We start from the raw sequence: 15,328 nt of genomic DNA, 5'->3' as shown, positions 1-15,328 counted from the left end.
GTATTATTTTTGTCCAATATAGTGGTCCTAGCAATTAATTAGATACTCCATTTGATGAAAGTAAGGTGGAGTTAAAGTCCACTAAATCCGGAATTACTACTTTTTAACAGTGTAGAGTAACCCAATAGAGAGGGCGTTAAGTGTCAGTCTGAGCGCAGTGACATGGACCGGGAATCCCACTTGAACCAGAAAAGATTACTAAAATCAAGAAAAAAAGACTCACTCTCTCAGTTATAAATAAAGGATGGCGGAGAATTTGGGAGAAGACGTTAAGTAGAGCGTCCCTAAAGTTGAAAAACCTGAAAGCGCTTCCTTGTCTTGTTTGACGAACGGACAGGACACTCTTTTGCTCTCTCCACATTTTATTTATAAACGCTCTATTGCTTCTTCTTCCTCTTCCGCTTCACTACTTTCGCAGGTATTTTTCTCAACTCTGTTTCTCTTCCACTTCATTCATGCAATTTGCGTATCAAATGGCGTTGTTGCGCATTCTTCGTCGATAATTTTCTACTTTTTTTATTTGCTTTTTTGGATCTGGGTTTCCCCTGTTTTACAGCCAACTTGTTTATAGAAATTAGTTTCCTCTATTTTTAATGGTTTAATACAGTCCAATCTTGTCTTGAATGTATTGGAACAGAGTGCTCTGTTTTGCTGGTCCTAAAGATGGCGGCGAACTCGACCCCACAGCCGCAGTTTATGACAAACACTGCAAACAATAACCTTTCAAATCAGCCACTGATTGATGATATCGAATATGATCAGATTGTTGTACCCGATGTCAGTTTCCGACTTTTCTCCTTCTACGCCTTTAACTTTTCTCCGAATGTGTTGTGTCTTTTTCTTTTTTTGTCTTATGTTAAATTTCTTTTTCACACTCTTTCCAAAATTTCTCTCCCGAAAGAGAGTGACAATCTAGAACACGAAAAAAAATTAGAGACGTCAATTCTTTTACAATTATTTTGGTATATATAATAACATTTAAAACTACACAAAACTACTATACACAGTAATTAATTAAGAATTTATTATTTTAAAAAGAATATGTTTAACTGCTCAAATTAATACATATGTCATATGAACTATTGTCAGCTGGAGCTATGAACAAGTAATGTTACTAGAGAGTAGAGATAATTGAGTTTTCACGAATTTGATTTTATATCTTATTTTGCAGATAATTTTTGCACTGTGATTATGTTTTTAAATGTTGGATATTTCCTTATTTTAGTTTGCCTATTTGTGAGAAAATTTGTAGGACTGGTAGATGGAAGGTTACAGCATTGCGATTTCTTTCAATTTTCAAAGGACCTTTAATATACATGCCTATTTTTATCCTTCCTATTTCATGGTACTACTTACAGATCGTTTTCCGCGGTTCTGAAGTTGGTTTGTACTTTGTGCAGTTGCTCCGTAAATTTAGGTTGGAAAGTGAGGATTCTTGTCTTTCTTGCATAGGACTATTATTATATAGGACTTTCACTTTCTTTTTACTAGTTCTAAGTTTGCCACTTTCATTTTGCTGTTTTAACCATTAACAATATTGAGGTCTATCAGAAATAGACTCTCTGCTCTCAGGTAGGGGTAAGGACGCGTACATCCTATCCTTCCCAGACGACACTAGGGAATTCAATGGGTTTCTTGTTATTGTTGTTGTTGTTGTTGTTGTTGTAACCATTAACAATATTCATTTGCTGGCTCCAGAGGCGGATCCGGGATTTCAAAAGTATGGGTGCACTGTTGTAAAGAGGTGGATCTAGAATTTACACTTGACGGGTTTAACTTTAGTCTCTTATCATGAACCCACTACACTTTTGAAATTATAGGTTCAAAATTATATTCTTTTTAAAGTTTTAGTAAGTTTCACATATATATCTATACTCCGTACCGAAAACAAGACCGTTTGGAGTGAGATTTGAACTGTCAATATCACTTGTAGAGGTGCACCCAATAATAATTGCATCATAGGAGTCTTTGAGCATGGGTGCACACACATATATTTAAATAATTTTGAAGAATTATGACATTGTTATACATGGTTTACGGAGAGGAGTATGGGTTCACGTGAACCCATACCCCTCAACGTAGATACGCCTCTGGCTGGCTCCTAACCTTTTACCATTATCTGAACTCTATATGATACCATTTTTTTTCTAAGTTCTCTTTACCATCTTATTTTAATTGATCCTATTTTATTAAATCTAAGTATGTTTCCACCAGAAATGTTGGAGGAAATCCTTTTTTTTTTTTTTTTTTTTTTTGTAGCTACTTACACTGCCCAGTTACCAGTGCACTCAATGATGTAAAATCTCTCAATTCGATGACTAGAGTAAAATCTTAATTTAAGATGACGAAATTTATTAGAAGTTACTTATTAGTAATAACAGGTTCTCTGCTTGATTTTGCCATGCAACATATCTCTCCAATTCTGGTTCAGTGCAAGCATGTGACAAGATATTTCACTGGAGTTCTTTTGTGATCTTACAAATTTCCATGAATTCTCTGTCATAGTTCTACTTTGAATGATTTTTTTTCTTCTATAGTGAAGAATAAAATCTGGTAATACTAACTCTTGTAACCCGTTGTCTTCTCTCATATCGTGTCTAGCTCTTCAATGTATCTGGTGTGGCTATTGTTCGTTACTTACAGCTGGAATTAGTTGCTTCATTTTGTTGGAGTACGTCGATATATAATCCGTGGTGTCAATCAATTGATGAATGTCCTTGTATTTACAGAAGAAAAGCTGGAAGAACATATTTTCATATGTTGGTCCTGGTTTCCTTGTTTGTATTGCCTATATCGATCCTGGAAATTGTAAGTCTTGGTGATGAATTTGGATTTACTGATCACATATTTTATTTCTGTATGTAACCTTTTTCTTTTCTCTTTACAATATGCTCTGCAGTTCAAACTGATTTACAAGCTGGAGCTCAATACAAATATGGGGTGTGTATCTGTGTTGCTCTGTCCTTCATAATCAAGTGTGCAGATGTCTATAGTAATCTTTAGGGGACAACTATAATTCACTTAGAAATTCTTTTGCAGAACGAATTTTTTCTGAGATTTCTAATACCTTTAATTGAACCGTAATGTATTAAACACCAAGTTTCTTCAAACTAGTCTTCAATCTTGAATAAACATGTTTGGCCTTTTTTAATCTAATTACTTGACTTTCTTACTCTTGTATATGTGAATCCTAAGAAGTCCCTTACGAGCTGTTCCTTATATTTTCATTTTCTCTGTTAATCTACAATCTATGTAACAAAGCTCTTACTTGTTTTGCAGTTGCTTTGGATAATCTTACTGGCTTCCTTTGCTGCTCTTGTGATCCAATCCTTGGCAGCAAATCTAGGGGTGGTTACAGGTTCATGATTTTGGATTAGTTGATCTTCTTATCAGTCTAAGCAGTAGTATAGTGATGATAACAATGTACTCCTTGCTTTGTTACAGGGAAGCATTTAGCGGAGCATTGTAGAAAGGAGTACCCAAAGGTGCCAAATTTCATCTTATGGATCATAGCAGAAATCGCTATTGTGGCATGTGACATTCCTGAGGGTAAGCGGTTCCCCAAATTTGACATAATGTGAACTTTGAATCTTTCTTGATACAAATTCATAGTTGACCTCTTTCTTTCTTAATTCTGACATGTGCTTGTATAAGTAAAAAGAGTGTTTAGAATATGCAGACTTTCAAGGAAAGGGACGAATCATTTCTCATGCTGAAGTTATTTAAACTCATTCATGTCACAAAGGGCCAGTAACTTTAGTTTAATTATCTACGGTTGCGTGAATGACCAGTCCAACATAAAGAAATAAATTATGGAGAAAATAATATGAGCTCATGATGATCATTTGTTCGTCATTCCTTGTTTGACATTATCTCTTTTGCTAGTTTTACCTCTTATTTCAATTTTGCATTGTTTTCACTACAAGTGTCCACGTGGTTGTATGAGAAAAAGACTGGTTCCAAAGTTTGCATAGGTTCAAGGAAAGCAAAAACTCCTCTCTCTTGCCAAAGTAATTTCTTAAACTTGCTCAACTAGGGCGAGTAACTTTAGTTTAAGTGTCTAGCAATTTATGTGACAGGCCAATCCAACCTAAAGAACTAAATTGTGATCAAGAAATGGGAAGTCTTAGTGACCATTTGTTGGTTATTCACTCTTTGCAGTTATCTTTTACTTCATCTTTTTATATATTCCACTGCCTCTATTCTATTTCAAACTGGAAAACTATATCTTTATGCACTGCCCATGCGATAAATGTTTGATAGAAAAAAGTTGGACAAAATGCTATTTTCTTCATCTATACAATTTGCCATAATAACATGCCCAACATGGTTCTTTAGGACGTCGATTATTGACTAGTTGTACTGCAAAAGTAGCTGTAGATTATCAAAAAATTGAAAGGGCCGAAATAGCTTAGCATCTTCAGCGTGTTGAAACTGGAAAATATCTGGTTATGAACTATTTATAGCTTAAGCACAATGTGTTCTCATGTGAAACACCACTGTGGTACGGAGATCTCAGCAGAAAAGTAGCTCTTCCACAAGTGGGAGAATGTCAAAATGAAATGCCTGAGATCACTATTAATCTACTATACACCTTATGGGGTGGCCACCTTCTTAAAGTGGAAGGCAGAGTCAAAGAATGTTCTAGTTATATGTCATAAAATATACATATAAATTCTTTCTAGCTCCAATCTGAGTAATCCATCTAAACTGGAGTAAAATTTTTGTTAACATTTTCGCTTTCATTATGTTGTCATGCATTAGGTCCATCATCCACCCTCTGTTGTTTGAACTTATTTTTCAGCTCTTGCAGTGGACTTCTAGTGCATTTCATTTTATTGTAGTGTTCTTTCAATTGTGCAGTTATTGGGACAGCATTTGCTTTAAACATGCTGTTCAAAATACCAATATGGTGCGGTGTGCTGATCACAGGGCTGAGTACTTTGAGTCTACTATTATTACAACAGTATGGGGTATGGATATATCATTCACATGCGAAATCCCATGCTCCACAATTACTGGAACATAGAGAGTCTATTTAAATAAAATTTCTGTTTCTCCTATCATTCTCTCTGATTTAACTGACATGAACTGCATTGATATTACAGGTTCGGAAACTTGAATTCTTGATTGCATTCCTTGTACTTACCATAGCTGTATGCTTTTTTGTGGAGCTTGGATATGCAAAGCCGGAGTCTTCAGAAGTTCTCCATGGGCTTTTTGTTCCTCAACTCAAAGGGAGTGGTGCAACTAAGCTTGCTATTTCCCTACTTGGTGCTATGGTTATGCCGTAAGTTCAGACGGATGTTCTCTATACTATTTATGGGATAGTGATTCTACTATTGTTATGTTGATAATTTCACTTTCTGCAGGCACAATCTTTTCCTCCATTCAGCCCTGGTGCTTTCCAGGAAAATTCCTCGATCTGTCAATGGCATCAGAGTATGTTTCGTTTTGAAAGACCTCATATTTCTTCTAATCCTTATAATGCATTAGCTTAATAATGCAGTGTCTGCGCACACACATCTACCTAAGAAAATAAAACATAGAGAGATTTTGAATATCCTTTGTTTGTCGATGTTAGCTGTGAATCATGTAGCATCATTCTAGCATTGATGCTTAGGGGTCATATCATGATACTATAACTTGAATAGTCATTTTGTCTACAATATGTTGTCGTCATTTTATATCAATAATTTGTTAAGCCACTTGTCACTTTCTTTTTCAGTCACTAACTGTGTGGTTAGGCAAGTTAATGCTTGAGTTGGGTGGTCAACAACCTATAAATTATACTATGGGTTACTCCATATGACGTGTTTGACTTAAAGAGCAGTCCTTTCTTTTTCAAAAAGGACACCCTTAACGTTTTAACCTTGTAATCTTCTTTCTATTTAGAACTTCGATATATGATTATGTTATAGGTTAGCTTGTTTGACATAATTAGTGAAAAAAATAATTTACAGGACGCATGCAGATATTATCTAATCGAAAGTGGTCTGGCTTTGATGGTGGCATTTCTTATCAACATATCAGTTATCTCAGTCAGTGGTGCTGTCTGCAATTCCGCAACTATGACCCCAGATGACCGGGAGAAGTGTGAGGACTTAGACCTGAACAAAGCCTCTTTTTTACTCAAAGTATGCGATATCCTACTGTCATATCATTTCTATTTACTTAAGTAAAACTACGTTTTTCATGCTTTTTATAATTTTTAAGTCTTCATGACAATATTTGTTTTACATTTACTTTCTTACAGAATGTTTTAGGCAACTGGAGTTCCAAGCTATTTGCAATTGCTTTACTAGCATCCGGACAGAGTTCGACAATAACTGGGACATATGCCGGGCAATACGTTATGCAGGCAATCTCATGCTATATCATTTGTTTCATCATTTCTGATATTTTTGTTGACATGTAAATGCATAACATGATCATGGATGTTCTACTTGTGTTAAGATCTAAAACAAAAATATTTTGCAATGTATCTGTATCTTGAATGGTCAATAAGGGGGTTTCTCTTAATCAAAGCACATGTTACCTACTTATGTTAAGTTCATTCTTAGCAACTAACTATGTGGGTGCCCTTACATCCAGTTTCATTTGGTGCATTATATACTCGCCTTTCTTTTGTTGTGGCCACAGAGTGTGAGGGTTTTAAGTTATGCTTTTGTAACAGCCCAGCCCGCTAGTGATATTGTCCGCTCTGGGCCTAAGCCCTCACGGGTTTAAAACGCGTCACTAGGGTCTAAGGCTTGTTAACTTATATACCCAACATCCCTCTTGTGTTTTGCCGATGTGGGACTTAGTCTAAAGTCTGGGATGTTACATACACCCCCTCTTATGGATCAACGTCCTTGCTGAGGTTTGCCCCACCGCATGGGATTTGCCTAGACTCAGCACTGAGGTTTGCCCGGCCTAACCGGGATTTGCGTAAACGCAGTTGAAATATGACTCACCATCGGCAAGGCTGACACAAGAGTGGCTCTGATACTATTTGTAATGGCCCAACCCGCTAGTGATATTGTCCGCTCTGGGCCTAGGCCCTCATGGGTTTAAAACACGTCATTAGGGCCTCGTTTTTTTTTAAGATTAAGACGTCTGAATCTGAATACACATCTGAACATTAAGATGTGTATTAAGATCTGAATACTAAATAATTAAGACGGTTTGAGTTTTTACATCTGAATGTATAAAATTATTTTTATAAATTAATAAACATAAAATTCAAATGAAATACTAATTAATCTAATATTCTATCCATAAAATATATAGTTTTTTAAAATATGATAGTTGTTGGTGGTGATGGCTAACGATAGTGCTTGTGAATACCGACTAGAGGCGGTGGTTGGTGGTGGTAGTTCAGGGTAGTAATTAGTGGTGATTGATAGTGGTTGCGATTATGATTGAGGATGGTGGTGGTGGGTGGTGACAGTTAATAATGGCGGATGGTGGTGGTGGTGGTGGTGGTTTATAATAATGGGCAGTGCCGGCTATGTTTGTTGATGGTGATGGGGTGGTTAGTTGTGGTAGTTGAGGTGGATGAGTTTTGATTGTGGTTGAGAATGATGGTGGTGAGGCTGGTGGGTGATGGCAGTCGATGATGGTGGCGGCTATGATTGAGAATGGTGGTGGTGGCGGTTGAGTATGGTGGTGGTGGGTGGCATGGTGGTAGTTGATAATGGTAGGCGGTGACGACAGTTAATAATGAATATGGATGATAGCATCTTAATGAAATTAAATCTATTTTATAGATCTTAATCACACATACCTATTCAGATCCATTAAGTGGTTGTGAAGTAAAAAAAACAAACACACTTAACGATTAAAATCTGAATATTTAAGATTCAGACTTTAAAAACAAACGCACTTGATGTCTGAGATCTGAATGATTAAGATTCAGACCTCTATTTAGTGCAAACAAATGAAGCCTAAGGCTTGTTAACTTATATACTCAGTTCTCTTGTGTTTTGACGATATAGGACTCTGTCTAAAGTCCGGGGTGTTACAGCTTTTCATTGAGATGAGTTTAAGATATTATGGCTTACTTTGATACTTTCCACCTCCAAGATATTTTGGCTTACTTTGATACTTTCCACCTCCAACATAAACATTTAGAGGACCAAAATGTAGGAACAAGACAGACTTTTGATCTTTTTGAAGCGGTAATGAATTAATGCATACCATATTCCTTTCTTGGGATTACCTCGTTTTATAGAAAGGCTAATTTCCTAATTTATAAAAACACTTGAGAATTGCTCAGTGAATGTTCTATATTTAACTGTATCCTAAAACTAGGAGAGGAATGAGGCTCCATAATCCATAACTTTTAGTTAAATCAAATAAGTGCTCTGTTTTGAGAACCTGTGTAGGTTTATCTAAACAGGTGGTGCTTGATTGTTGGACTTTGATGATTGATATAGGTTAAATGTAAAATCAAAATTCTTCCTATATCTGGTGCAAGAGAGCCACAATGAATGTCATAAACTTCACAATATCAATGATCAATTGCCTTTTAATTTAAGTGGTGTAAAAAGTTAAGTATTCAAAGTTGTGCAATTAATATTTGTATCTTTAGTTTACACTTCTATTTTATCGTTTGTGTAGGGTTTTCTTGATTTGCGGCTGAAGCCGTGGATAAGGAACTTCTTAACTCGTAGCTTAGCTATAGTCCCAAGTTTAGTTGTTTCACTCATTGGAGGCTCTGCTGGGGCTGGAGACTTGATCATTATTGCTTCGGTAAAGTATCTTTACTCGAGCTTTTCATACAGTAGTTAGAAAACTGGCCATCGTTTGGAATTTTCTTTTGTCTTATGAAATTGGATAATGTAAACTTTACAAGTGGGATCATCTGGTTTTCCACTTGCCTGATCTTGGACTAGGTTTCCTTTACCCCCAAAAAGTTAAGAGGCCGTATGAATCTGTTTGATATTGTGGATCTAAGTTTAAGAGCACCATCATTTATGCCAGTTCTGTTTAAATGTAACACTTCAATATTAATTGACCTTTTAATAGGGACTGCCATAAGTTTGATAGTTAACATTGAAATTGATCTCCTTAAAAGGACCATGGGTTGGACTGACCATGGACTGGCACAACCTGATTGTCATTTTCTAGATGTTTCTATTCTTGCCATACAATCTTGGAACACGATTATAGAACCTTATTAGGGAAGATGAAAAATGAGCAGCTAATGTTCTTGAGATCAACGATTATAGAACCTTTCAATTCATTTTCCCTGCTCCGCCCAACTCATTTTCCTCGTTGCACAATGAAGCTTTTACTTTTGATTGATCCATTTAGAGGAACCTTACGGACGCACAATTGCTATATTGCTACCATCGGTTCACTAGGTACTCAGTTCGGTGTAGAGGACTAACAATGAAGTTTATTGCTAATGATGCAAACATGTTATAAAATTGAGGTCTCAGTTTTTAGATGGCTGACAATGTTTCATGATATGTTCTAAATTGTTTATATTAATCCAACTATGTTATTTCTATTCTGCAGATGATCTTATCTTTTGAGCTGCCCTTTGCTCTGATTCCATTGCTCAAATTCACAAGCAGTAAAACCAAGATGGGTTCACATGTAAATCCAATTGCGGTGAGAAATCATCCTGATGCACTTCTTTGATTCCTGTGTACCATCCTAGCACTAATGACAAACTGCAAGATTTTCATGTGTAAAAATTGTAATGAAAAGAATATAACTTTAACGCATAACGGCTAATTCCAACAGTGTTGCAAGAATGCCTGATTTTACGGTGTCAAGTTTGCGTCAACTGAAGCAGATGTTTAGTCTCTATTAGTGTAAAACTCTTGCTCTATTGATCTGTATTCTTGATCAATTTGTTTTCTTTATGTAGCTTTTTTCGTATCTCCTGCATTAATCGCTTCCAATTGTAAAAGTACTGGCAAATATGTCCAACCTTTGCTCCAACATTGACTAAACAATTTTTGCGCTTAAAACTTTCTTCAGGTTTCAGGAGCAACCTGGCTAATTGGCACACTCATCATGGGAATAAATATATATTATCTAGCAGAAAAGTTGGTTACTTCTCTCAAGGATAGCCATTTAGGAAAGGCGGTTAAGGTTCTATGTGGAATATTAGGCGCCTTGTGTTTGTTAGTTTATCTGTGCAGTATCTTATACTTGGCTATCCGAAAAAATAAGGAAAGCACACACCTTCTGGCGCTTACAGGGCAAGAAGGTTTACAAGTTTCTGAATCAAACAATCTACCTAGAGAGGACATTCTGCGCATGCAGTTGCCTCAGCAGAGGACCACTAATTGACATGTTTACAGCCGGATTAGAGGTAGATACTCATACTTTTGTGTACAATTCAGTTAGAACTCATTTCATCTTACCTATTTTCCTTAGGCACTATTGCAAATGATCCAGAGTTGTAATGTTAGAATTAGTTTACCCATATAGACTTTTATATATAGAGAGCTCTTATGCCTCGTCGCTCGTGACAGGCCAAATATGAGAATAAAATTAGCTCTATTATCTATATTCCCTTAGTCTTTAATTTATCTGATTTTCTTGATGTTGAGTTTTATTATAGTTAATTACCTTAATTTCACTGCTAAAAGGGAATATCTTGTGATGATGAATTTTATGTTATATGTCACATAACTAACATAAAGCAAGAACAGTGTATTTGATGGTAATAAAATATTTCAACTATCTCTTTCTTCTCCTTTTCTCCTAATTACCACATTATTCAGCAACCATTGTTATCATCAATGAAGACAACTTCTCAAATGATTCATTGCCTGTCCAAAAATTAACTTTGAAAAATTTGAGAGATTTCACATTTTTCTTAAAAACAATTGCTTAATAGAGGTAATCTATTGATATATAGTTACTTAGAGTATATTTTATTTCTTTCCAACCTCTGACTAATTTTTCAGGTTTAGAATGGGAAATAGGTATTTGCTCTTGCATGAGATTGGCTTCCTGTCTTCCATCTCTTACTCTCTGTTTAACCAAGAATTCTCCCACGCACAAGGACTGCAAAGTATAGAATATATTTGAGTGTCATGTTAAACCATAATATAACTATATAACACGAGAATTCTTTGATTCAACTGTTCATGCTGACAAAGTGATCGCTGTCTAGGTAATTTCTTTCTTTTTTAATAAATTGAAGTACAGCTTCCTCTCCGTTATGCATACTTAATGCCTACTCTTTTATAATATTTTGTTACCATTCGATACATTGTCCTTGCTTCTTTTTCTGGTCCTTTATTCAAGTATCTTAATTAGGAAAAATCTGGACTTAAAATTTTTTTCTTCTGATTTTATGTTTTAAAGTAAGCAAGTGAGACCTATCACCTACGAGTTCACTATTAAGTAATACAAGAGCCTCACATTAGTTATGTGGTTATGTAAGACATACAATAAATTTTCTCGTGGCATTTCTTATCAACATATAACTTATCTCGCTAAGTAGTGTTGTCTGCAATTCCTCAATTTTGAAGTACTCATACGACCGTGAGAAGTGCGAGCCCTTAGACCTGAATAAAGCCTCTTTTCTACTCAAAGTATGTGATATCATAATGTTAGATCATTTCTATTCACTTAAATAAAGCTATATTTTTTATCCTTTTTATAACTTCCAAAGTCTTCATTTTTTACCTTACTACTTTGCATAATATTTTAGGCAACTGAGTTGCAAGCTATTTGCAATTGCTTTACTAGCATCAGAATAGAGTTTGATAATAACTAGGACATACACTAAGAAATATGTTGTGCAAGCAATCTCAAAGCCTCTTTTTTACTTAAAGTATGTGATATCTTATTATCAGATTATTGGCATTCAATTTAAAAAATACAGATTCTAGTCTTACACCCTCATAGATATCATCTTAATTCACTCTAGAATTAGTATATATCATGTTGCATTGTGCTAAGTTCCCATATTACAAGGAATTTGCAGACCATAAAACTAAAACACATTAAACAAAAAGAAGTTTGAGAGTTCCAAAAAATATAGTAAAGAGCTCACTTTCCATGCTAACTAAATTGGGACATAGTGCCAATTTAGTATATATCAATATATACCTCTGTTTATCTCTTATAATGGACTTCTAGTGCTTTATATATAAATTCGGATTTGGCTCACCTCCTGTACAGGATCTCTCCATTTCCATCAATGCACATTTAATTTAATGACACTTGTCATTTTTCAAATCTAAGGGCCAAAGTTTATTTAGAATAAATCTTGGTTAAACTAAATATTCTTTTGCTGGATTAGAATGAAAAATAATTTTCTTTTGCACATTTATTTTTCCGTTCTGATTGGGCAGACAAAATTAGTTAGTCAGAGAGGAAAAATATTTTCTTACCAAGATTAAAACTAAAAAATCCTATATTTTTTCTTTTGCACATTTTTTTTTCCCGTTCTGATTGGGCAGACAAAATTAGTTAGTCAGAGAGGAAAAATATTTTCTTACCAAGATTAAAACTAAAAAATCCTATTTTTTTTATTTGTCCTCTCAGAGAGGAAAAATATTTTTTTCATTTGTCCTCTTTCAGTTTTAGTTGGGCAGACAAATGAAAAAATATAGGATTTTTTAGTTTTAATCTTGGTAAGAAAATATTTTTCCTCTCTGACTAACTAATTTTGTCTGCCCAATCAGAACGAAAAAAAAATGTGCAAAAGAAAATTATTTTCATTTTAATCCAGTAAAAGAATGTTTAGTTTAACCCAGATTTATTCTAAATAAACTTTGGCCCTTAGATCCGAAAAATGATAAGTGTCATTAAATTAAATGTGTATTGATGAAAATGGAGAGATTATGTACAGGAGGTGATCCAAATCCTATAAATTCTAGCGTTCTTTCAAATGTGCAGTTATTGGGACAACATTGCTTTAAATATGCTAGCTGTTCAAAATACCTATTTAGTATGGCTTGCTTGTCACAGGCTGAGTATCTTGGGTTCTAAAATATATTTAGAAGTAGTGTTTTCTTCAATTCCTCAATTTTGCACAAAGATGATGAGGAGAAGTGTGAGTCCTTAGACCTGAACAAAACCTTTTTTCTACTCGAATATGTGATATCTTACTTAATTTCACATCATTTCTACTCACTTAATTAATAAGGTTACATTTTTTTATCCTTTTTATAAATTAAATTTGAAGTCTTCATGATAACTATGTTCTTTTCACCTAGCTACTTACGAAATATTTTAGGCGCAACTGGACTGGAGTTCCAACCTATTTGCAATAGCTTTATTAGCACCATGGCATATATAGTTCGACAATATATAACTGGGACATATATACGTTGGGCAATATGTTATGCAGACTCATTTCTACTCAAAGTGTGTGATATCATAATGTTTGCTCATTTCTATTCACTTGAATAAAGTTACGTACGTTTTTCATCTTTTTTATAATTTCTTTATTCTTCATTTTTTTTACCTCACTACTAATTACATAATATTTTAGCTAGGCGCGCAACTGGAGTTCCAGGCTATTTGCAATTGCTTTACTAACATCAGGACAGAATTTGATGACATACGCTGGGAAATACGTACGTTATGCAAGCAATCTCAAAGCCTGTTTTCCACTTAAATTATGTGATATCACACTGTCAGATCATTGGCATTCAATTTAAAAGAACACAGATTTTACTCTTACACCCCCATAAATATCATCTTAATTAATTCACTCTAGCTAGAATAAGTAGTAGAGTATATGTCATGTTGCATTGTGCATGTTCCGTGAATTTTATAAGAAAATTCATGTTAGTATATATCAATATGTACCTATGCTTACCTTTTGTAATGGATTCTAGCTAGTGCAGTTTTTAAGTTCCAGCGTTCGATCTTTCAAGTGTGCAGTTATTAGGACAACAGTTGCTTTAAACATGCTGCTCAAAATATCAATATGGCCTAACTGCTTATCACAGTTTACAACAATATTATGGGCTATGGGGTATGGATATATCATTCCCTTGCGAAAACCCATGCTTGACACAGTGAATATTGTGAATAAAAATAAATTGGTTATGGAATGGTCAATAATTACTTGAACATGAAGAATTTATTAAATTAATTTTATGTTATAGGTTCGAAGATCTATTTCTACACCAAGTATGTGATGTCATATTGTCAGATCATTATTATTTAATCAAATAAAACTATTCTTAATATATTCGCTCTAGAATTAATTGATACTAGTAGTAATACTTACAGAATTAGTGAAGTAAAACATTTATCTGATTGAAAGTGGCATTGCTTTGATGATGGTATTTCGTATAAACATTTCAATTATGAACACAAATGATCGAGAGAAGTGTGAAGAGTTAGACCTGAACAAAAATATTTATTTAAAGTATGTGATATCATACTGTAACCCAAGATCTATTCGTATGCCATTTATAGTCTATAGATATATGTTGTATTGTATTGTTCATGTTTCGTGCATTTTATTAGAAATTTATAGAACATAAAACTGAAATACGTTAATTAACAAAAAGGAAGTTTGCGAGTTCAAAAGTAGGAGAATTGGATATCATTTTCGTGCTAATTAAATTAGGCCATAGTGCCGGATTGCATTTCTTGTTAGATACTCATAATCATGAAAGTCAGCTTAAATATTTTATCAGAAGGTTACAAAATATTAATTAAACTGAAACACATTAATGAGAAAGGAGGTAGGGAGTTTAAAAGTAGAAGAATGATCGTTCTGTTCCTAATAGTAGCTAACTAAATTAAACTATAGGTACCCGATCACTCTTGTTAGCATTTCGAAGATCATTCAATATATTGTCTCTTATGTCGCATAACTGGTGGCTAATGTACAATTGACGATCGTGGAAAGTTTGTTATATGTGACCAACGGTGGACCACATAATAAAACTAAAGTATAAAGTAAGATTGAGAAATTATGGAAAGAATAGAAAATGGAGAGGAGTTAACTCCCTTCTATGAGTCATCAGCTTGAGACTTTTGAGACTCCCTGCTTCCATTTTCTTTTCTTTTTTTTACTCTTTATATAACTTTATTCTATAATGTGTAAAAAAGATCTTTTTTATATATTTCGTAAGCTTTACTCTATTCATTGCATAAATCGAGATAGAAAAAGATTGGAACATATTGTTAAGTAGCTGATTTTGGAACTTCAAATAAGTTAGTTGAAAACACATTCAATCAAGCCCGAATTTTTGATAGATTCATAAGACTTCTAGGATTCCAAACAAATTAGGAATCTTAGATCCGAAAAGGGGCTGACAAAATCCATAGATTACGAACATATTAATAAGTAGCTGAATATTGGAAACCTCAAAACAACCGGCGGTGAATTAGTCGTTGA

General features: G+C 34.4%; 1 protein-coding gene across 5 annotated transcripts; it reads left to right on the top strand.

The window, feature by feature from the left end:
• Positions 1 to 235: 235 nt before the first annotated feature.
• LOC107801964 (metal transporter Nramp1) lies at positions 236 to 13,821 on the top strand. 5 transcript variants are annotated; one of them, XM_016625409.2, is made up of 15 exons: positions 236 to 418; positions 638 to 777; positions 2,730 to 2,808; positions 2,900 to 2,940; positions 3,280 to 3,358; positions 3,445 to 3,549; positions 4,864 to 4,973; positions 5,109 to 5,290; positions 5,373 to 5,442; positions 5,964 to 6,137; positions 6,257 to 6,361; positions 8,605 to 8,736; positions 9,508 to 9,603; positions 9,979 to 10,315; positions 13,464 to 13,821. In XM_016625409.2, the coding sequence occupies exons 2-14, from the start codon at positions 664 to 666 to the stop codon at positions 10,291 to 10,293; spliced, it is 1,602 nt and encodes a 533-aa protein (XP_016480895.1). In that variant the 5' UTR covers positions 236 to 418; positions 638 to 663; the 3' UTR covers positions 10,294 to 10,315; positions 13,464 to 13,821. The 5 variants fall into 5 exon arrangements, with proteins under 5 accessions (XP_016480895.1, XP_016480886.1, XP_016480903.1 ...); XM_016625400.2 differs by having other exon boundaries at positions 13,460 to 13,598; XM_016625417.2 differs by lacking the exon at positions 13,464 to 13,821 and adding an exon at positions 10,917 to 11,045.
• The last annotated feature ends 1,507 nt before the right edge of the window (positions 13,822 to 15,328 follow it).

This window comes from Nicotiana tabacum, chromosome 4, assembly GCF_000715075.1.
Source record: "Nicotiana tabacum cultivar K326 chromosome 4, ASM71507v2, whole genome shotgun sequence".
In the NCBI taxonomy this organism is placed as follows: Eukaryota; Viridiplantae; Streptophyta; class Magnoliopsida; order Solanales; family Solanaceae; genus Nicotiana; species Nicotiana tabacum.
Note: the sequence above shows the minus strand (reverse complement) of the source record. Positions and strands in the feature narration are given on the sequence as shown.

Excerpts from the sequence above, each read along its gene's own strand:
- LOC107801964 (XM_016625409.2), top strand. The coding sequence starts at position 664 with ATGGCGGCGAACTCGACCCCACAGCCGCAGTTTATGACAAACACTGCA. Across the intron at positions 2,941-3,279 it reads GAGCTCAATACAAATATGGG|TTGCTTTGGATAATCTTACT; the intron begins GTGTGTATCTGT and ends CTTGTTTTGCAG. Across the intron at positions 3,359-3,444 it reads AAATCTAGGGGTGGTTACAG|GGAAGCATTTAGCGGAGCAT; the intron begins GTTCATGATTTT and ends GCTTTGTTACAG.